Source organism: Lonchura striata, chromosome 17 (assembly GCF_046129695.1).
Source record: "Lonchura striata isolate bLonStr1 chromosome 17, bLonStr1.mat, whole genome shotgun sequence".
In the NCBI taxonomy this organism is placed as follows: domain Eukaryota; kingdom Metazoa; phylum Chordata; class Aves; order Passeriformes; family Estrildidae; genus Lonchura; species Lonchura striata.
This window is the reverse complement of record NC_134619.1, coordinates 13,484,648-13,506,133: the sequence shown is the minus strand read 5'-3', so window position 1 is coordinate 13,506,133 and position 21,486 is coordinate 13,484,648. Positions and strand designations below refer to the sequence as shown.

Below are 21,486 nucleotides of genomic sequence, written 5' to 3'. Positions count from 1 at the left end.
AGGCAAGAGGGGCATTAATGTGTGCTGAATTGTTCAGGAAGCTGAGGGCTGAAGGAATAAGTGTATAAATTAAATCAAACTATTTGATCCATATCCCATTTCTGGAGGTACACTAACATGCTGAGAAGCTCCGGAGGTCCTATGAAATGGAGTTTTTTCTCCCTTTCCAGGTTTCTGAATAATTTTCTGTGGAATTATGGCCACAGTCCTGCAGTGAGGTCTGCATGGATAAAACCAGGGGCCACATCATGAAATTGGAAAGACTTTCACATTCCTCTCATTGAAAAGAGGTTCACACTTTATAGCAACAGTAACAAGCCCCATTGCTGAGGATGAAGTCTGTAAAGGTCATCACTTGCCATGTCTGATTCAACATTCCTGCTTTCCCTTCAGTATTTTTAACAGGACCTATATCAGAGATTAATATCTTTACGTGTATCTTAATTATGGAAGTGAATCTGAAGAGTTTATACTTCCTTACCAGTATGTGCTTGTTTAACTACTGCTTGGTCAAGGAAAATCCATTATATTGAGCATGTAAGTGTTTTCTTTCTTGGGTAAACTCAGCAAGGAAACAAGAATTTCTTCAATTCTCATTAAACACATATTTGTTTAAATTGGTGACGCAATAATCGGAGCAGTTCTTTCAAAACTGCATTTTTCATGTATTTTTTTTTACCAAGGTTGTACTTAATCCTTTAACATTTTGTGTTTGCTCCTGTTTTGTGCCAATTCACTGTAGCAATGAGACATTGCTCCACACGATACAGCTCCTGTTGTGGCGTGCAGTGAGGAGGGATATTAGACCTGGTGATACACTGACGCTCTGTTTGCAGTTGTTTTTGATTCATTTATCAGCTCCAGAAATAGCTGCCCTATTTGTAGTCATGCTGCAGGCTTTAACATATTCAGCATAGCCATGGCTGTGAATGCAGGAGGGAAAACAACGGGCTCGTTAGCAGAGAGATGATTGGGGTAGATGGGAATCACAAATGTCAGAGTATCTGTGAGAAAGTAGTTTACATCCAGGTTTGTTGGCTGGAATCTGGTCTGAGCTGTTGTGGCTTCATCCCCACACAATCCTTCCTTCTCCACCCTTCTCACAACAGCCACATTTGCTGCCCAAAGCTGGTGGTGACACTCGGAAGATGTTTTAGTGAAGATGTCCAGAAGATGCCACCGCAGGCCAGAGTCACGGACACCTCTGTCTGTGGAGCAGCTCTGGAAATCCCAGCCCAGGTGTCCTTCTGCTGCCTTAAGCAAGGCCCTCAGGTCCTCTGCTCCATCAGGACTGGAAAAAAAGCTTGTGTTTGGGGTCACCTCTGAATAAAGCACCATGTCCCATCGGGAAATGGGGATGCTCTGCCATGGCTCGTGTCACGGCCATCCTCGTGTCACCAGCTGCTCTCTCCCATGTTGCGGCTTGTAAAAAAGAAAGGGGCAGATAGTAATAGGACAAGAGGGAATAGTTTTAGACAAAAGAAGTGAGATTTCGATTGGTATTGGGAAGGAATTTTTCCCTGTGATGATGCTGAGGTCCTGGCACAGGGTGCCCAGGGAAGCTGTGACTGTCCCATCCTTGGCAGTGCCCAAGGCCAGGCGGGACAGGGCTGGGAGCAGCCTGGGACAGTGGAGGGTGTCCCTGCCATGGCAGGGGCGGCACGGGCTGGGCTGTAGGGCCCGTTCCAGCCCAACCCCGGAGCGGCCCCGCGCCCCCCGCGCCCCCCGCGCCCCGCGCCCCCCGCGCCCCCCGCGCCCCGCGCCCCGCGGTCCCGGGGCGGGCGGGCTCAGGCCCCGCCCCCTGAGGGCGGTGCGCGGTGACGTCACCGCCGCTCCGCCGCAGCCCCAGCGCAGACGGAGCCGCCCGGTGCCGGAGCCGCCCGGTGCCGCCGCAATGCCCTCGGACCGGCCCTTCAAGCAGCGCCGCACCTTCGGTGAGCCGGGACCGGCCGGGAGCGGCCGCGCGGGAGGGAGGGACGGGCGGGCGGATGTGCCCTGCGCCGCCCCCGCCGTGCTGCCCGGCGGGGCGGCCCCGCCCGGGCCGGGGCTCGGCCGCCGCGGGTCCCGCCGGGGCGGCCGCGGGAGCAGCGGGGCCCGGCCGGGGGCGGCGGTGCCGCAGCCGCCGCGCGGTGATGTCATCCCGCGCCGCGCCCGGCCGAGCGCAGCGCTGTCCCCGGGCCGTCCCCGCTTCTCCCGGGGACCGGGGTCACCGGGGCGCGGCGGCGGCCGCAAAGGGCCGTGGAACGCCCGGGGGGACGGTGATGGCCACGTGTCCCTTTCGACTGTCAGAACACAAAGACCTCCCCAAAAATCGCCTTCCGCGCTCCCCATCTGGTCGGCGTTGGGGCGGTTGTTGTTCCAGGATGTCGCACGCCCTCTGTGATGGTTGTGAGACACAGAGTCAGTGCTCGCATCCTCCCCGCCTCTTTGTCAGAGGTCCGTGGTGGGGAGGCTCAAAAGGTGAGGAGGTGACTGTAGAAAGTCCCGGATTTCTATCTCCAGACCCGACAGCGGAATCCGAGGAAACACCAACTGCTGTTTTCCCTTGACCTTTGCCGGCTGGCGCAGGGAGAGGTGTGTGCTTCTGGCAGGTTAAATTTCTGGGGAGGGGGTAGCAGTTGAACTTTACTCGCTGTATAATGCTGAAATCGGTACTTTTATGCCATAAAAAACCCTCATATTGTGCCAGAGACTGTCCAAACGCAGGTGAGGGCGTTTCCTACATGAGTTTTAAAATTGGAGTTTTTGCCTGCTGAAAGCTGCTGATCCAGCCCCTTCTGCTCTCTTGGAAACTGTAAATATTTGGTATTATATTGGCACAACCCTTCTGGCCTTGAATGCTTACCCAGTCCTCCCCTGCCACAGGACCGAGCCAAGGGAACATGCACAAACAAGAACCAGCTGAAGCCTGGGAGCTTGGGATCCTTGCTGGGAACCTGCTGTGTGCTCCTAAGCTACGTATTAAAACCAGTGAAGTCCTAAATCGGCCCCTTAGTAACTACCTACTGTTAAATTGGTGAGAATCAGCTTATTATGGTTAGGAGTAGACTGGTTTGCCTTTGTGGATTGCTCAGACTTTCTTTGAGCCAGAGGGAAAACAAAATCTGAGGCTCAGAGTAGTTGAAAGAAAGCAGGATTAAAATAGCCCGGGAGGGACAGAGGGGGTGAGGGAGTTTGGTGCCGGCAACTGCAAGTGCTCCTTGTTTCTCCGTACTTTCCTCTGCCCTTTTGCTCTCTCAGCTGACTGGGCTGCAGAGCTGAGCCAGGAGGAGAGAAGGAGGAGGACGCCTGGCAGCCCCTGCAGTTGCTTTGGGTCAGGGCTGGAATTACTCTGTTGGAGAAAGTAAATATGGCTTGTTTTTGTCTTTGAATCATTACACAACAGGAGCAGGAAGTGATTGTTTACAATGCAGTTGGAGAGGGCTAGTGGAAAACATCTCCAGTGATTCCATACCCTCAGAATGGCTTAATTTTTAAGGCTTCAAAACTTTACAGAAATGGAACGGTTCCAAAAAAGCAGTGAAAAGGCAGAGTCAGGGCTATGGCTGTTTACAAAAGGCACACAGGCTCCAGTTTCATGGCAAGTGGCTGCCTTAGGTCTTGGGCTGCTGCTTCTCAGTGAAGATTCTCGTTTCCCCAAAGCTTGTGTTCCCCCCTTCTTGTATTTTTTGAATTTTTCTGTGAATTTCTTAGGTTTGTTCAACTGCTTGGTCTTGGGTCTCTCCTGAGTAAAATTTCCTGATTTCTCCTCATCATTTCTAAGGACTTGAGAAGGGGACTGACTGTGAAACAACAGGGGTTTGATCCAAGGTGTGTGGAGGGCACGGAGCAGTGACTCCTCCCGTGATCTCAGGTGCTGTCCCTGGTGGGCAGGTGAGCTCTGTGAGCTGGTCCTTGGCAGCAGAACGTCCTTGCTGTGTGTGCAGGGGGTAAGATGTGGCAGCACCCTCTGCATCCATGTGCTGAACCCAGAGGCTGAGGCATGTTCAGATCTGTTGCAGGAGTCCAAAACAATTCCCAGAACAAAGCTGTGGTCTGTGTCAGAGGAACAGGCTGTCCTGGCAGTCGTGAGAGTGTGCAGCAGCCTGATGACACCATTGCACTTCCCGAAAGGAACACGGGTCCTTGGGAGCATTGTCCCACTGCTCCTGAAGTGAGGTTTGCATTGGGCTGGCAGCAGCTGCCAGCTGTGTTTTCAGTGCAGCACAAAATCAGTGTGGTGATGGACATGGGCCTGGATCCTGGAGCAGCCAGGTGACCCAGAGCACCTTGGTCCCGTGCCCCCGTGTCCGGCAGGAACAGAGGCAGGAACACACCTGCATGTGCCTTGTGGCTCAACTGGAGTCCCTGATTTGGTGACAAACACAGAGGTTTGACCTCAGCCTCTGTGGACAGAGTGTTCCCATCCCAGGTTCCATCCTCTTGGAGATCTGCCTTTGTTTGTGGGAAGCCACTCTCTCTTCAGAGGAAACGCAGTGGTGGGTGTGGAGCAAATCCCCTGTTGGCTCTGGGGATCGGCGTCCCTGGGGACTCATCCAGCACAAGCCAGCTGTGCTTGTACCCACTGAGAGACCAGTAGTGGCTGAATTGTCTGCCTCACACACCGTTCTGTGCTTATCACAACAGTTCTGCTCATTAGTGGCTTGGAAAAACATCTGGATATTGATGTGAGATTGGTCTGTGAGCCCTCGCTGGTCCTTGGCTGGTTCTTGGGTGTCTGTGCTCTGGCAGTTGTGCTTTGAGAGCTGGGATTCCTTGAGAGGAGGATGCTGCTCCAAATTGCTGCTTAGCTGCCTGTGTCTTGGATTAATTACTGAGGACATTCTGTGACTTGACTGGATGTAGGGGTAATTATCGATGTTGAAGAACTGAACAGGCTTCCAGAGCAAAAGTCAGACAAACATGAAGACCACAAATTTTGACTTTTTAAATTATTATTCTTTTCTATAACACAAGGTCCTGACTGGCAGCCAGGAATAATAAAACCTGTGTGTTTTGTTCATTACTTAATTTTTTTTTCACTGTAAAAACTTCCTTTGAGCCAGAAGGGTGGAGACTGGAGAATCCAGGGGCTGTCAGGGTGGTAGGCCCTTGCCACCTCTGTCATTGAGTAGCCATGAGCCATGGATAAGTCATGTCCCTTGGCTTTGGTGTTCCTTCTGTGGTCAGTCCCAGCAGGGATCACAGTCACGAGAGTCACTTGGGAGGTCTCGCAGTGTGTCACCTGCTCGGGTGACATTCTGTGGTTGACTGGGAATGTGTAAACACTACTAGCTCTGTCATGCTGTTGTTTGCTGCCTTTTGTCCTCAGAAGGTGGTTTAAGGTTGTGAGAGAAAATGCAAGAATGAATTCAAGACTCTGGTGTCTGGCACATGTCCCCAAAGCATCTGTGCATGTCCAGGCCTGTTTGTGCACAAATAGCAGTGAACTGTGCTGGGCAAAGGCCCTTGGTGCTTGCAGGTGCACTGTGGGCTGCACCAAAATACAGTCCTGCCAGCAGTGCCAGGTCTTTCTTTAAGCAGTTTGAAGTGTCCTGAGTAGTTCTGAGAAATCTGAGTGTGTTCCTGCTGTCTTGGAGATGGATGGGAGGGTTGTCCAGGTAGAAGGTCACACAGCAGGCACAGGGAAGCCTTGGCACGGCAGCCTCCCAAGGGCTTGTACAGAGGGGACTTGCTGTTCCTTTACCAAGGATAGTGAAACTGTGATTAAATGTTGAGAAAAAAAACCAGTTCTTTATCTGAAACTGTGATGTAAATACTCTGTTTGCCATCCTGACATGACACAGAAGGTGCTGCCCATTTCCCCCTCATGCTCAGAGGGTGCAGTGAGTTTTAAGCTGTTTTGATGATTGGAGATCTGGTGTTCATCCTACATGGCCCATGGCAGTGGCAGGGGTGGATCACAGAATCCCAGATTGGTTTTTTTGGAAGGATCCTCAAAGCCCATCCCATTCCACCCCCTGCCATGGACAGGGACACCTTCCACTGTCCCAGAGTGTTCCAAGCCCCATCCAGTCAGGCCTTGGGCACATCCAGGGATCCAGAGGCAGCCACAGCTTCTTTGGGCACCCTGTGCCAGGGCCTCCCCACCCTCACAGCCAAGAATTCCTTCCCAATATCCCATCTAACCCTGCCCTCTCTCAGTTTAATGCCATTCTGCCTTGTCTTGTCACTCCAGTGGTACTGCACAACCAGAGGACAAGTGTCTTGACATGTATTTAGAGTTCACAGTTGTGGTGTGGCTCTGCTTGATCATGAGCAGAGCCCTTATCATGATTTGCCAGATGCAAATACTCATTCCTGGAGCCAGGCTCAAAATCATACTCCTATTACATTTTTATACTAAGAAAAAATGAAGGTGTTTCTTCTTTGTGTTTAAAAATCCATTTTCAGGCTCTGTTCTGGAGCCAGAAAGATTGAGAATTTTTTGCAAAGGAATAAGGTGCTGAGACCTGTAGTGACAGGGCCCCAAGAATATGGCATTCTGAAATCCTCCCAGACACTGCACATCTAGTATTGCAGCTGTAGTGATGGCATGGAGAGTCATGAAAACAGAGCATCCACTGCTCCATGTTTATGCTGGTAATAGCTTCCAGGGACAGTGGAGCTTCAGGCTCTACCTATTCTGTGATGCAGAGATACGTTTTTATCAGTTCAAACCTTTTAGGTTCAGAGCAGTGTAGATTTGGTCCTGGGTCATTTGTCCTGTCTGGAGCATCCACCTTTGCAGACAGACAAAATCAACCTGAGAATCAGAAGCAGTGTCAGGTCTCTGCACTGCTCCTATGTAGCCTGGGACAAGCACCCTCTGGGGTGCTGAGGAAACTTGCCCTGAGCACAACCTCCTTCCTTCCTGGATGTGGGAGTCTCCTCTCACTCCTGCTGCGGCACCACTGGCCTGAGATGGAGCACTGGGCAAGGACAGGTCAGATCAGGTGCTGGGTGAGGCATGACACACTCACAAATTTGGGTGTTTCCTGGTGGTTAGAGGTGTCTGGCCTTAGGGTGGTGGGATATTACAGAAATAGTCATTGATGTTCATCTGGAATGACCTGCATAACTGGCCTGTATCTCCAGGATTTGCCTGCTCATCCCACACACATCCTGGTTTCAAACCATCCAATTCCTCCTCTCCTGCAGAAAATCTCTTGGAGAGAAGTCCATGCTCTTGCAGCACTCTGCCCTGGGACTGACCACAGCAGCTTCTTGAAGAAACATGTTCATTTTTGCATCTGCTTCAAATCTTGGGCATATCCCTCTCCAGACTGGCTGGCAGGATGTTGTGTGGATGGCAGGAAGGGGCCACAGGGCCAGCAGCCTGCTGGAGGTGCCAGGGATGTCTGTACTCTTCGGAGCTGTGGGACACGGGGAGAGGCATGGTCTCTGCTCTCCACCACAGCTCTTGCCCAGCTCAGGAGCTGTTTATGTGGCAGCGTGCTGAGGACATTTCCAGGTGGTATTTGTTCTCACTGGTGTTTTCCTAACAGCATTCCTGCTGGTCACAGGCAGCAGGGCCTTTCCCTATCGCCCATCTGCTGCCTTGGGACAGCACCAGTGCCTGAGCTGTGCTCGTCTAGAATCTCCTGAAAAATGTTGCCCCTTATGCAACAGCGCTGTTGGAGGACTTGCCATGTGTTTTCCTTCTGTCCCACCATCTGTATCTTTTGTCTGCTGAGGCACTTTTGCATCCAGGACTGTCCTTTCATCCCGTGTCTGCACAGTGCCCAGCACAGCAGGGACCTGGCTCCTGTGGCCAGGGTTCCTGGGCACTGCTGATAAAAAAGGTTCATGTTTGCAAAGCGTGGCTTAAAATTTTCCACTGTTCTCCTCAACTGCCATAATGATCTCATCCTGCATTGCCATGGGATACACTGTGTGCTCGCATCTTTTGGAGCACAGCTTGGGAAGGACCTCAGTCAAGAAAACAGCCAAGATTCCGGTGTTTCGGGCAATCTGCAAGCTTTGCTGTTGCTGCTTAACAGTTAAAACAGCAGTTGAAAGAGAAATTTCCCGGCATATGCAATACTACAAAAATACTCCTATCTTTCAATAGGCCCTAGCAGAGAAGTTTTCCTGGGAATAACCAATGTGTGGGTTTTATCTTGCTGCCATCTTGAGATCTGGCTTCCTGGCACTGGGGAGAAGTCTGGCTTCCCTCATGGCAGAGATGTGGTGCCCACAGCTGGAGCAGGGGTGGGTCTCTTCCCTCTCATGCAGGTCATCACTCTTTGCTCAGCTCCTTGGAGCAGCAGGAGGCTGGAGCCCCTCCAGCCCCTCTTGTGTGAAGCCCCTGAGCTGCTGCAGTCAGGTGTGGTGTTCTGCTGCCCTGGCAGCGAGGAGGGACCAGGGGAGGAGAACATGGATGGGGACAGGGCCATGTAAACAGCTCTGGTTTGCTCTGTGCATTGGCTAAGGATTAACTGTAGCCGGGTGCTGCAGGGGAGGGGAAAGTCTCAACCTCAGCGCAGTCTGGGAGAGCTGCAGGAGGAAAATAAAGCTTGTAAGATCAGGCCTGTTGTGTATGAATGTGAGTGTGCAAACACTGGGAATCCTGCCTGTCCTCAGCACCGTGGGGGCTCCGGTGCTTGGCTGGCACTTCCCCAGGTTTCTCTGAAGTGCCCTTTAACCATTTTCTCTGTATTCCTATGACTTAGATTAGACTGTATAGACACTGAATTAAGGCTGGTATTTATAGCTGTTCCTGCTGTGTGATGTTGATGCTTTCATGAGTCACAGGCTCAACCTCTGGCTCCCACCACAGGCTGAGGAGTGTGTGGGTGACCATCACTTATCTCTTGGTGGAGATCTCTTGTGCCTGAATTCCCACGTGCACAGAAATCACCCAGGGATTGATGCAGCTTTTCCTGATTGCCAAGCGTGCTTCCTCGGCTCTCCAAGGCTAGGATGAGACAGTGTGCTCTTTAGCAGTGCTCTAGTTATCCTGGAAACTTCTGCCTGTAGATTCAGGAACCTGAGCACCTTGGGTGGGATTGCTCCCAAGTGCCTTCCTGAAAGAAGTTTCTGAAGTGAGCAATTCCAGGCCAGAGGAAGAAGTGCAGTGCTTGAGATGTTTGTAGTTGCAATCCATGGACCTGCTGGAGAGATCCAGCAGCCCCCAGAATAAAGCAGCACCTGCTGCCATTCCCCTGTGATCACCTGCAGATCAGCCTCCTGCCACAGGGTCCCCTGAGGTCAGGAAGGCCGTGAATGCCCCGGGTCCTGCTGGCCAGAGGGAGCAGGTCCTAGGCATGTGGCAGATTTTAAAGGGTGGGACAGGGGAGCTTCCATTGTGGCCCAGCAGACTTGAGGGTAGGTGAGAACTCTGTCACTGGTGTCTTGTGCCCTTGACTCCTCCTGAGCATGGAGTCAGCAAGACCTGGAAGGATCTTTCTGCAGCAGCCACCTCTGTCCAAGGCACCCTATCTGCTCCCCGTGGGGGACAGAGGACTGTGGTCCCAGGGGTGGGATCCTGAGGCACTGATGTGCAGCTGGAGTGATGATGGACCCTCTTCCTCTCTGTGTGGCACCTTTTTCAGTGTAATGGGCAGGAGGCAACTCTGTTCCCACTGTGTAAATGAAGGTGGTGATAGCTTGTGTCACCTGCTGTAGCTGATGATGCTTCCAGGGAGCAGGAAGGGAAGTCTGGCATGTGCTTGCCCTTTGGCACATGGAGCCTGGGCTAGTTAGATGCTCCAAGATTATCTTCATTTGCTAGCCATGATAACATGCCTTCAGCAAATTCCTTCTCTGACTCTTCTTACAATTACCTTCATTGTTGGGGTTTCCTGTGCAAACATTACTATGACCTTGCAGGGCAGCACATGGTGTTTAGGAAGCTCATGCACATGGCAGTCTGATAGTATGGGGAGAGAAGCAGGCTAGGGTGGACACTGAAGCCAGAATGGCTGGCCAAACGTGAGGACACAGTTCTGCAGGCTTTGTTAAAACCCAGAAGCCTGAGCTGGTGACAGTCAAGCTGCTGGAGTTTCCAAGGTGATCAGTGTTGTCCAGTTGAGCTCTGGATCTCCAGCCTTTTGGATGCTTCATTCTGGACACAAGGGAACATGTGGAAATAGGGCTCTGTGGGAAGGGGCAGCTGCTTCTGCTCCAGCTGGGTGATGTGGGCAAGGTGCTGCTGGCACTGTGTCCTTCAGCATTCCCAGGGAGTTGTCTCTGTACCAGTGTCACATGTGCTGCTGATATCTGTGTGTGACTCCCTGGCTGATTGGTGTCTCAGGGGAAAATTGCCTCTATCACAAGGATGACTCTGGATCCCTAGAGCACTGGGTCGGATGAAAAGGAAACATGAGAAGCTGCATGTTCAGTCATAAAACCCAAAACAAATATGCCTGAATTTTTCCTGAAATCCAAATAATCTTGCTCTGTGTTGCTTGCGTATGGAGTCCTACAGAATAAAAGATATAACAGTTCCTAGCAGAGTGGTATTTTCCACTCAGAGGAGGCAGAAGTGGTGCACAAAACTTTCTAGGATCTGGTGATTTTGTAGCCTTACTGCTTTTCAAGGAACTCGCGCTTCTTCCCAAAGTCGTATCTAGCCAAATTCAACATATAAGCAATAAGGTTTTATTGAGTGCTCGGAGGAGAAATTACCAGTGTTTCTGAGGAGAAAACACTCAGACACATGCATTTATCCTACCCTCCATTATCCCAGTGGGCCATGCGGAACTGGGGCTGTGTAAACTGGTGAGGGGAGTCAGGCTGGAGCCAGTGCTGTGATGATCCCGTGAAGGTCCTGCAATACCCAGATCTCTTTTCTAGGCAGTGCTTAGTCACTGACCTTCACCCCCTGGCTTAGTTCCTGGGTGTTTCAGATGTAGGCTGTGAAGCACTTCCCCGAGTAGTGGCAGTTCCAGGGGGAGGGCAGGTCTGTAATGTCCCAGGAAGAGCATACACAGAGCCTTACCTGGCTCTGGTACTGCTTCTTCCTCTGCTTTCTGCTGCTTTGGGTTGTGGAAAGAGGAGAGCCCTCGGGTAAAGCAGTGAGGGGTATGGGAATTCTCCAGTAAACTGGAAGATTGCACAAGCTTTGTGTGCTGCCTGTTGTGTGTGTCCATAAACTTTGGAGGAAAAAGGAATAGAAAGTGTAACAACAACTGCAGGAAAAATCTTTCTGTATGTGGGTCATCTCCTTGCTTAAGGTTTTCTTCCTGCCTTCAGGCCTAGAAATACTTTGTGTCAGGCCAAGAGGTGTTGCAGCTGCTCTGTAGGTCTGTGCTAGGGAAGGAGTCCTCCTTGGCGAGGTGCAGCTCTTGTGGAACCAGGCACTGTGCCAGGGAGTGCTTGGAAATGCGCAACAGGCAGAAGGAAATGGCTAAAACCCAGCCCCAGCTGGAGAATTGTCTCCATGGGGGAAGCATCCAGGAGACACAAGGAGCCTGAACTTGCAGAGCACAGCCCCCAAAGCTGTGCTGCTGCCCCACACCCATTGCCAGGAGCTGCATGTGCTTAGGGTGGCTTCAAGTTAGTTTTGTTAGCTTTACGGTCTCCTTTCACTCTCCTGATTTCCAGGTGTGCTGCCCAGTGTTACCAAGGCAGAGTGGTGTGTCCCAGCCTGTGGGGTGGTTGGGGCAGTAGGAAGCCATGAAGGGTTGGTCACTGAAGCTGGCATCTGGCAGGCCATGCTCAGAAAAGGCCTGGTGAGCAGAATGTGCATTCCTTGGGAAATGTCCCTCTCTCCAGGTCAGGCTGTGGCTTGCAGGGTTCTGCCTGCCCTGCCACACACAGGTGTTTCTAACTTTATTCTTTACTTTCTCTCCAGCGGATCGTTGTAAAGAAGTGCAGCAGATCCGAGAGCAGCATCCAAACAAAATCCCGGTAAGTGAATTGTTCTCACTCTTCTGTCAGACTTTGTTCTCACGACCCCTCTGTGCTCCTGGGTGGCCTCCATGAAGCTTGCAAAACTTTGCACCCTGGAATCAACACAGGATGGTCCCCATGAGCCTCAAGTGCCTTGTGTGTGCCAGCTGCTCAATAGCAGACGTATTCTCTGCAGTGCAAAGGACAGTCTGGTTCTAAAGCTCCATGCTGCCCTGGAGGCAGGGGATTGATATCATCTCAAATCTATTTCCAATTGAGAGCAATAGGAGAAAACTCTAAAATGGCTTTTCTTCTGGCTGTTGTAACTACCAGATTTTTCCTGGATAACCTGGTAAGGATTTATCTGCCCACAGAAAGATGTGTGGACTGATCTTTGCTGCACACATCTGAAAGTACAGAGTCTCTTTTAGGATCATTCATACCCATTCTGTGCTGTCCCAGCACCTGTAGTTGACAGGCACAGGTGAGACACCATGAACTTGCAGTTCTTCCTGCCCATGTCACTCATAATATGCTGAGTTCCTCCTTGGCTGTCAGTGTGCTTTTGAGTTCCTACCTGAGTATTTGCTTTTCTTCCTGAGAATATGGAGAACTTAGAAGAACATCCCATTCCTGGAAATGTTCAAGACCAAGTTGGACAGGGCTTGGAGCAGCCTGATCTAGTGGAAGGTGTCCCTGCTCACCTTTAAGGTCCCTTCCAACCCAAACCATTCCTTGATTCTAGGAAATTATGTACTTGGGGCTTACTCAACTTACTATTTGCTATATCACAGCATCTATGACCAAAAATAAAGGATTCCTAGTTCATCTCCCTCTCAGTGTTGGATGAATGTCAACCTTGTCTTAAAATTGTAGATTATCAGTATTTGGCCTTCAAGAGTGAATGTCTTAAACTGCTCTTGGCCTATCTTAGACCACTTCTGCCTCACTCTTGTTTTGTTTTTAGCACAGCATCTTCTAGCCAGAAGAATTCTTCTTCTGTCCTCCCACCACAACTGTGGTGTTCACGTGATGTTCACATGTTTCCAGTTCAGCAGAGCAGGGCCTGGCCCTCACAGCACCCTGGGTACCAGTACTTCAGGTCATCAGCACATTGACTGAACTCGGCTTTTAATGTGGTTTTAATGGCATTAGATTGGCTCTGCATTTCTCCAGAGTTGTGGAAGAGCTAATTGCAGTGCATTCAGGCTCTGGCATTAAGGCCAGGCTTTGTACATAAAATGCACACATGTGCGTGTATCAAGTGCCTGCACACAAATGTGTGTTGTTTGGGGAATGGACAAAAGGAGCCAGAGCTGTGCATCCATGGCATACTGAGACACGGTGGGAGAGCTCCCATGGCTGGAGTGCTCTTTGTGTTGGGGTCAACACCAGAATGCAAGTTTTGCTGAAGGGGTAAAAAGGATCAGGTGATGAGAAGGGTCATGAAGGCCTTGCAGGGTCCAGTTGTGTTTGTGTCACTGCTGTCTCTAAAGGCCTGCCTCCCGCTGGACCCCAGCACCAGTTTGGTGCTGTCTTTCTTCTTTCCCAGGGCAGGTTTCAGTGCTGGACAGTGATCAGAGCCTTGTGTGGGCACTGTCATGGGTCCAAGCACTGCAGGCTCATTGGCTGTGGAAGGTCTTGGTCCATTGGCTGTAGGAAGGTCTTGGTCATCTGTGAAAGACACGAGCTGTGTTTTCCAAGTGTCATGGTTTGACACTGGCACAATGCCAGTGCCCCCATGAAAATGTGATCCCTCCCTTGAATACTGTGAAGTGGAATCTAGAACAGAGCAAAGCAGGCTCAAGCTTAATAACTGAAAAAACTTTATTAAGCTACTACTACAAAAGAAAAGAGAAAACTAAAGAAGGGGAAAAAAAAAACACACAAAGATCAAATGAAAACCTTGCGAAGCATTCCTCCCCCCACCACCCAACTTCAACAAACCACAGTGAGACACAATCTGGACCCCAATCAGGTTTCCACCCTCCAAACAAGCGATACTCAGTCCATCGAGGGAACAGAGTCTCTCCTGTGCCACAGACCCCCCAAGAAACACAGCTTCACATCCTGTGTTTCCATGTCACACATGGCATCACCCGGAGAAAAGTTTGCCATGGTGACCCTTCTCCTTTCCATGCACAGCGCTCTCACCACCAATGCATGGATGGACAGACTGCTTTTAGGATTTTTCCTTTCAAGGATGCCCTGCCAAGAGGGGAGAAAACAACAGTTCAGTTTTTCATTGTTTGGGACCACAGTCCCCCCCATTTTCCCCTGGGGCCGAGGGCTCAAGAACAGAGATCTTCTTCTCTTCTCCTTCCTTTCCAGGACAGGGGGCGCCACCACAAACCCCCTAACCTTTTCTCCGTTCACTCCACTTTTGTCTTTTTCCCAGCTGAAGCAGGTCTCTTGACTCACTGGCATCCTCCCAAAACACAGTCTTTCTTGGAGAAGATTGGTTCAGGTTGTGGCTAACACGGAAAAGTCCAGCCAAAAGCCACTCCTTGTCCCCACTCCCATCTAGAATTCCTCCTTCTAACATCCCAGGGTCTAAGGTGTCCCTCTTCCTCTCTTTCAAACCGAGGAGGGGAAGGAAAAAATTCACAAGCTTTCATTTCTCAAGGAAGGGTTAAAAGTCCGAACTGCCCGGATGGCTCGATGCCCGGACATCCAGCAACTCCCACACAACTGGGCACCTTGGAGCTCCCCCCGCTCCTCCTTCCTCGCGGTGGAATTGCTGACAGAACTGCCGCTGTCTCTTTCTCTCTCCCTCTCGGGAGAGAAACTCTGGTGGGGGGATGGAGACATCCCAGATTTCTTCCACCCTTCCATCTGCAGGGGCCAGCCCGGTTCCAGTCCTTCCACCACCCTTTGACTACCTTTCTCAGGCCATGGGGCTTCCCTTCCCCCACCCAGCTCGTGGCTGGGCAGGGGAGGTTTGCACTGCACGCTGACCGGAACCAAAGAGAGCAAGTTCCCCTGGGAATTCTGCTTTTAACCCTTCTGTGTTCTCAGAGGCGTGTCCACCTTCAATTGGTCAATATCTAAATTGACCTCTTCCTTCCGGAAAAAAATTCTCTTTCCGTGTCAAACCACAACACCAAGTGATTGGCTTCTCTGGAGAGGCACTTAGAATTAGCAGAGGGGTTTGAGCCCCCAGCCCAGGGGAGTTAGGGAGATCCAAGGTCGCACCCTTGCTGCTGACGGAAGCCACGGCAAAGCTGTGCAGCACCTGCTGCCCTCCTGCATCTCCAGTTTCCAGCCAGAGTCCTTGGGCGAGTCCCTTCTGCTTTGAGAGGGGGCCAGGAGGATTTGCAGAAGGCATGGCCTGGCTGCATGCCCAGGGGAGAGCATGTCTCTCCTGTTTCCTTGAGTGTACTTGCAGGGAAAGCTAAGGAAGGGACTGACGTGGAGTTCTTTGCTTCTGTTTCAAGGGAAGTCACATCCCAGGATGCCCCCCTGGCACATGTAATAAGGACATAGGAAGGAGCCAGGTCCCCTGTCCATCTCATGCCAGGGGTTCCTTTGCTGTCTCTGCAATTCCCAGAGCTGCCTGCTCTGGTAGAAGTGCTAACCACAGGCACACCTGCTGAGAGGGTGAGATGGTTGTGTTGGCAGCAGGGGCTGCTCACACTCAGCTCTGTTGGGAAGAAATCTCCAGCTGCTCCTCACGGGGCGTTTCCTCCTTGGACAGTCAGAGCAAGCAGAGAACTTCCAGCCTTTTCACTGGGACCCCCATCCACAGCCTTAATACATGTTTTTGAAATTACTTTCTGTCCTGTTAGAGGACAGGGAGCCTGTGTCGTCCACACTGTCCCTGCCTGCTCTCAGCCCCAGGGATCTTTCTGGAGATGGCTGAACCCTCAGAGATTCTGAAAAATTGCTGGGGAGCAGCTTGTGCTGGGCAGCAACAGGAGCAAACTACTTCCCAAAGCCCTGCAATGCTAAATTCAGGCAGGCCTGGTGAGTTGTGGGCTGTAGAGGGGGGTGAAGGCAGGGCCACCCTGGTGCTGGCAGGGAGGGCTGAGGGGGAGTTTGGACTATGCAGAGAGGGCTCTGTTGAGTTCCTCTGAGCACCCACAGAGGAGCACGGAGAGACAGTGGCAGGCGGGAGATCCCACATAATGCCCTGCCCTGGTACAGGGGTGGATGGAAAACCAAATTATGGACTCAGAGGAAGGGACAACCTTCTCTGGGCTCCTGGGAGGGCTGTTCTGGGGAGTTGCAGATCCAGTGTCCAGCACTGACATGACACTGGATGATAACAGCAAAGTACCTTTTTGACTGAGGGCTACTGTGTCTGTTGCCACTAAAGAACCTGCACCCTGCTCTGCCAGAGGGGGACAGGGTGAGGCTGGTGCAGTCTGTGCTCGTGTGAGTGCTGTGTGTGTCTGTGTCAGTCTCTGTGCCTGGCCATGGATGTAAGGGAGGTGTTACATTTGAGCCTCTGTGCCTGCTGGGAGTACATTCCCAGCCTCACTCCTGGTTGGACCTTGCCTCTGTTGACCACCACATCTGGCGTATTCCCTACCAAACTCACTTTCTATCTCTCCTGACTGGCCCCAGAACAAAGGCTGTATTAATAAACACTGCCCAAGCCCCCTTTGCAGTGGGACCAGGACTTCAGGCTCTGCCCTGTTTCCCCTCCCCACCTGTGCCCACTCATGATTTCTGCAGAGATCTGTGGTGGGTTCCCTCTGCAAGGGCAGGTGTCCCATGCTGAGGAACCCCTGGCTTAAGGCAGCAGCTTGGAAGAGGATACGGGGTGGGAGGTGGCTGTGCACACTCACCCTGTGGCCATAGGGATGTAACTTTAGCATTTGATCATGCTTTTCCCTCCAGAACTAAACAAGAACGTTTTGTCCATTGGCCACCTGTTCTCATAGCTGGGTTACCCAAATAGCAGCTCATGTTCTGAGAACAGAAACTCTTGGAGTTGTTCTACATGAGAGGCTCTGTGTCTGCTCAGGGCACAAGGCAGCTGCTGCTCCAAGAGCCAGGACAGCCATTGCATCCCATTCTTGGATAAATCTAAAGGTGGTTCTTCTTGGGATGGAACTGGCTGGTAATGATAGATACTGGCCTCTGCTCCTGCTCTTGTCAGAACTGAGGCATCATCCAGGTGTGCAGGGCCCTCTCTGCAGGTAAAGGTGGATGCACAAACAGCTCCTGTGTAGCTGCTCCTTCGTGCAAATCAAAAAGCTGAAGGGCCACTGGTTGCCTGTGTGTTTCCCAGCAGCATCCTTGTATGTGCTGTTGTGAGTGCTCGGCCCCTCAAGACTACTCCTCTTCCCACAGCCAAAATACTCACCTATCCTTGTAAGACTCAAATTAAATGCAGTAGGATGGTTCTGCTCATCTTGTCCTCCAGTGCCCTCCTTGGAGGGATGAAGGGCCGTTAACAGGTATGGGGATGTCCCAGTGCATTTAGTCCGTTGCAGAAAATGGTTCTTTAATCAGATCCTCCTTTGCCAAAGAGGGCTGCCTGGTGTTCACATGCTGCTAGCCCAGGTGTTGGGTTGTCCTTGGGTGAGATTTGTCCAGGGTGGGCTCTGCAGAGGCTGTTTGGGTGCAGAGCTCCCAGCAAGGCACCTCACCCCCAGCTCCTCGGGGAAGTGCCTGCAGCCCAGCCCTGTGAGATCAGCCCCACAGCCAGGGGGGCTCCTCAGGCATTCCCAGCTCACTGGTGACTCTGCAGTGTTCCAGCCAGGGTGTCTGATCCACCTCTGGGGGAGGCTGGCAGGAGTTCCACTGCTGCTGCTGCCAGAGGCCGATGTGTCAGCAGGGGATCAAAGGGAAGGGAAATCCGTGTTCCCAGAGGTTCCCTGGTCCTTGTGGCTCCACAGAGCCATCTCCTGGGGATCCTCCTCTCTGCACGCCGCTCAGTCCCTCTGCTGCCAAAGCCATTTGCAGTCTCTCGATTATCTTTGGAAAGGACCTGGGAAAATAAATTATGGCAATTCCTTGCCTTATAGTGAAAAATAATGTTCAGTCTCAGGGGGAGAGCATAATGGGCTGATGAGTATCCAAGAGTCTCTCTGTGGGCAAATCAACAGGTTGCTGGAGAGATGGGAGAGAACATTACTGCAATAGGAACATATTAAGCTGTATATTCTTCACTTATTTTCATTTTTCTTAAAAGCACATTCCCTATTTTAACTTCCTAACACTTCGTTTCCCAGAATACAAAAGGTACCTTTCCAAGCTGGTTTAGAACAGCAATTGTAGCTGCCAGCAAACAGCTTCACAGAAGAAAATCATTAACTATAATAGCAGGAAAATGGATCAGAAATCATAATTCAACCATTTCAGAATGTAGGGATGGTAAGAACTTTTCCAAGCAAGATGTCTGGCAGAGGAGGATGGGCTGGGTTGTGCCCATGGTGACACCATGCAGGAGTGCCTGGGAAGCTCAGCTGGGGTGGTCCTGGGTTTCTGATCCTTCTTGAAGTCAGTGTGAAGGAGTGGGACTGGTGAAATCCAAACACCTCCTTTCTGAAGGAATGCTTGAGTAGCTTCACTGGGACTTCTGAAAACTGGGAACAGCTTGCTTGGGAACAGCTGTTCCTGAGCAGGCAGAGGGATGCTGAATGGCAGCAGGAAGGAAATGGAATCATGAGCTATCTGCAGCTCAAGCCAGCAAAACCTATGGGTTTGGTCAGAAAGTAGTGTTAAAATATGTCATTCCTCTTCAGATGTCCTGCATGCCAGAGGACAAGAATCTGTATCAGTCCAGTGGTGCCCACTGTTTCTCAGCCAGCCAGAGCTCTTGGTGTTTCAGTTCATTGTTTTGGACACACTTCACTGCCTGGCTCAGGCACAGGTGATGGATGAAGATCCACCTGCAGCCAGCCTGGTGGTCACTGCTCATGTCCTTTTTTGTTTTGTTTCCTGTGAAGATGAAGCAAAGGCAGGCTGTACTTCAGCTTCTCTACCCATGCTAGTTGGATTTGTGTCTGATCTTGGGACCAGCATGTGGGGCACTATGAACATGACTAATCCTACCCTTGACTTTCCCTCCAGGTCATCATTGAACGCTACAAAGGGGAGAAACAGCTGCCAGTGCTGGATAAGACCAAGTTCCTTGTCCCAGACCATGTCAATATGAGTGAATTGGTCAAAATAATCCGGTGAGTGGGGTGGTCTCGGCTGGCATGTTGGCCTGTCCTCACCCACAGGCTGCTCGCTGCAGGGTGGTGGGGTGAGGGTGAGGCAGAGGCAGCTGCTGAGGGCAGGGATGGGGACATGGCAGCTGCAGCATCCTTGTGTGTGGTAACAGACTATTGTGGGGGACAGGGGAGGGCAGGTTCTTAGCACCTTGTGAAGGGCTGGAGTCTCTCCCTCAAGGGGACACTCAGGAGCAATGAAGGGGTCCCATCCCCTCTTTTTATTCTTCAACTCAGAGGGAAGAGGCTTCTCTGTTTTGCCCTTGCCAGTAGCACTTGGAGAAAGGGGGCTTTGAAGAATCCTAACTCAGCAGGCCTTGGAGCCTTGGGCAGCTCAGCTGGACTCATGGATACCATGTCCTGCGTGGTGGGAGGAGGTCCTGAGGAGGCTGTGCTGGCCTGGCCCCAAGGGAATAGCACTGCTGGGGAGGTGGAACTGGCTGTCAGCCCCAGGTGAGCTGACCCTGCCTCTCCTACCCTTGCCCCCACAGGCGCCGCTTGCAGCTGAATCCCACCCAGGCCTTCTTCCTGCTGGTGAACCAGCACAGCATGGTCAGCGTGTCCACCCCCATCTCGGAGATATACGAGCAGGAGAAGGATGAGGATGGCTTCCTCTACATGGTCTATGCTTCCCAGGAGACCTTTGGCTTCTGAGGGCTGCTGCAAGGTGGCATGTGGAGATAGATGAACTGTGGCACAGAGGCCCCTGGCCTCGGAAGACACCACAGCCAGAGGCTCACAAGAGCGGGGCTGTGCTGACCCCCTTCCTCTCCCTCCCCTCCCCATCACCTGTCACCAAAGAGGTTCATGGCGCGTGTTGGACTCGCACAACCCTTCCCCTCTGTGTAGGTCAGTCCCACTCCCCCAGGCACCCGCCCAGGTGTGTGACACCCCCACCCAGCCATGCAGGCCCCAGGTGGGGCCTGGCCCCGTGTCCCCGCGCTGCTCTCGCTGTGCTGTGTGTGCTCTGCTGCTGCCAGACCCGCTGGGCCACCATCAGCCACCCCAGCACAGGGAGAGCCACCTCTCCCCAGGCACTCATAAAGGGCAGGAGGTCTGCAGAAGCAGCTAACAGATGTTACCATTGCTCCCGAGTTTTAATTGATTTTAATTACACCCATATCAGATTCTTGGTGCTACTGAGTAGATGTAGGCGTCTCTATAGGACTGTGGATAATGTATATCCTTTAGATTTATTTTATTGGTTTGTTTCTTTGGGTTTGTTTGGTTGGTATTTTTTAAGGATAGATTGGAATGGGGAGAGGGGGAAACTTTCCTGTATTCTGTAGGTAAATAAATCAGGCTTCATTGCACTTTAAAGCATAGTAGATGTCAGAGTGGAATTTTCTTTTAATTTATACAGGTTTGCCATCTATAGTGCTGCTCCTCTGTTGACAGTTGTACCTATATTATCTTCTTTTTTTTTAATAAAAATTAATTTCCCTTCACTCTATCATCTCCCCATTGCATGCAATTTTTCAGTCTCAGTGTGTCAAGGAGTTCACTGGAGGAATGTACTGATTTATATTTGCTATGTTCCTGTCCCTGTTTCTCATGTATTATACAAAAAAATGTATATGATAAAATCCCCCCAGTTTAATCTATACAAAGGTATATATATATATATATAAATATATATATAAAATAAACATAAATTCAAGTTGTGTCTTGTAGGAATGTTCTGTTCCTATCTCATTTGTCCATGTCAATGTCTCTTGTATATCAAATGTGATGTATGTTCCCCGTGTTCACTGGTGTGTGTGTTCCTGCCCAGGCTTCTGAGATGGTTAATCCAAGCTGTGGGAGAGCAGCTGGTTGGGACTGAGGGGCTGGGACAAAGGGAGAAGATTGGTTTAGAGAACAGTGCACTGGATAGTGACACAGGAAACATGGTTGTCCTTGCCCTACCAGTGTAGAGTCTGTTGTCCTTTGATTAAACATCCTCATTTGGGAACAAAAACTTGAGGTGGAGGCATTTGTAAAGTTTGTTTTTAAGGGAAGCTTTGAGCAGTGCAGGAAATTGTGGCTTTTCCTGAGTACTCCATCAGACTTGTTCTCCAGGCAAAGGCAGGGGCTGCTGGTCATTGGAGAAATTACCAGGAGAAATTGGCTGGTCAGTGTCTCCCTGCTCCTCAGCTCACTCTACTTCCTTTGCACCGCCCAGCAGAAAATGGTTTAGGCACTGAAAAAACTTAGGGCTTGCCTCAGTTACAGCTCACTGTGTTGTTCTTACAGGGAATCCTCTCTCCAAGAAAGGAGCTGGTGTGAGGGACAGATCCAACAGAGCACTGCAGGAAGATGTTGGAAGCCAGCTGGAGCACAGCTGCCAGCAGAGTGTAGGTGAGAACAGCTGCCCTGCTGGTCCTGGCATTTGGAGCAGCTGTGGATGTTGCCCCTTGCACCAGCCTCATGATATTTAAACTCCAGTCCCTGAGGGAGAGTCCTCTCCCATCCAGCTCCCTGCAGGATGGGTGCTGCAGCTGACGGGGGCTGTACACCA

General features: G+C 51.3%; 1 protein-coding gene across 1 annotated transcript; it reads left to right on the top strand.

The window, feature by feature from the left end:
- Window positions 1-1,809: 1,809 nt before the first annotated feature.
- MAP1LC3A (microtubule associated protein 1 light chain 3 alpha) lies at window positions 1,810-20,663 on the top strand. The gene is made up of 4 exons (XM_021546302.3): window positions 1,810-1,934; window positions 11,780-11,835; window positions 18,844-18,950; window positions 19,478-20,663. Exons 1-4 carry the CDS (start codon window positions 1,895-1,897, stop codon window positions 19,638-19,640), a joined length of 366 nt encoding a protein of 121 aa, XP_021401977.1. The 5' UTR covers window positions 1,810-1,894; the 3' UTR covers window positions 19,641-20,663.
- Window positions 20,664-21,486: the final 823 nt, after the last annotated feature.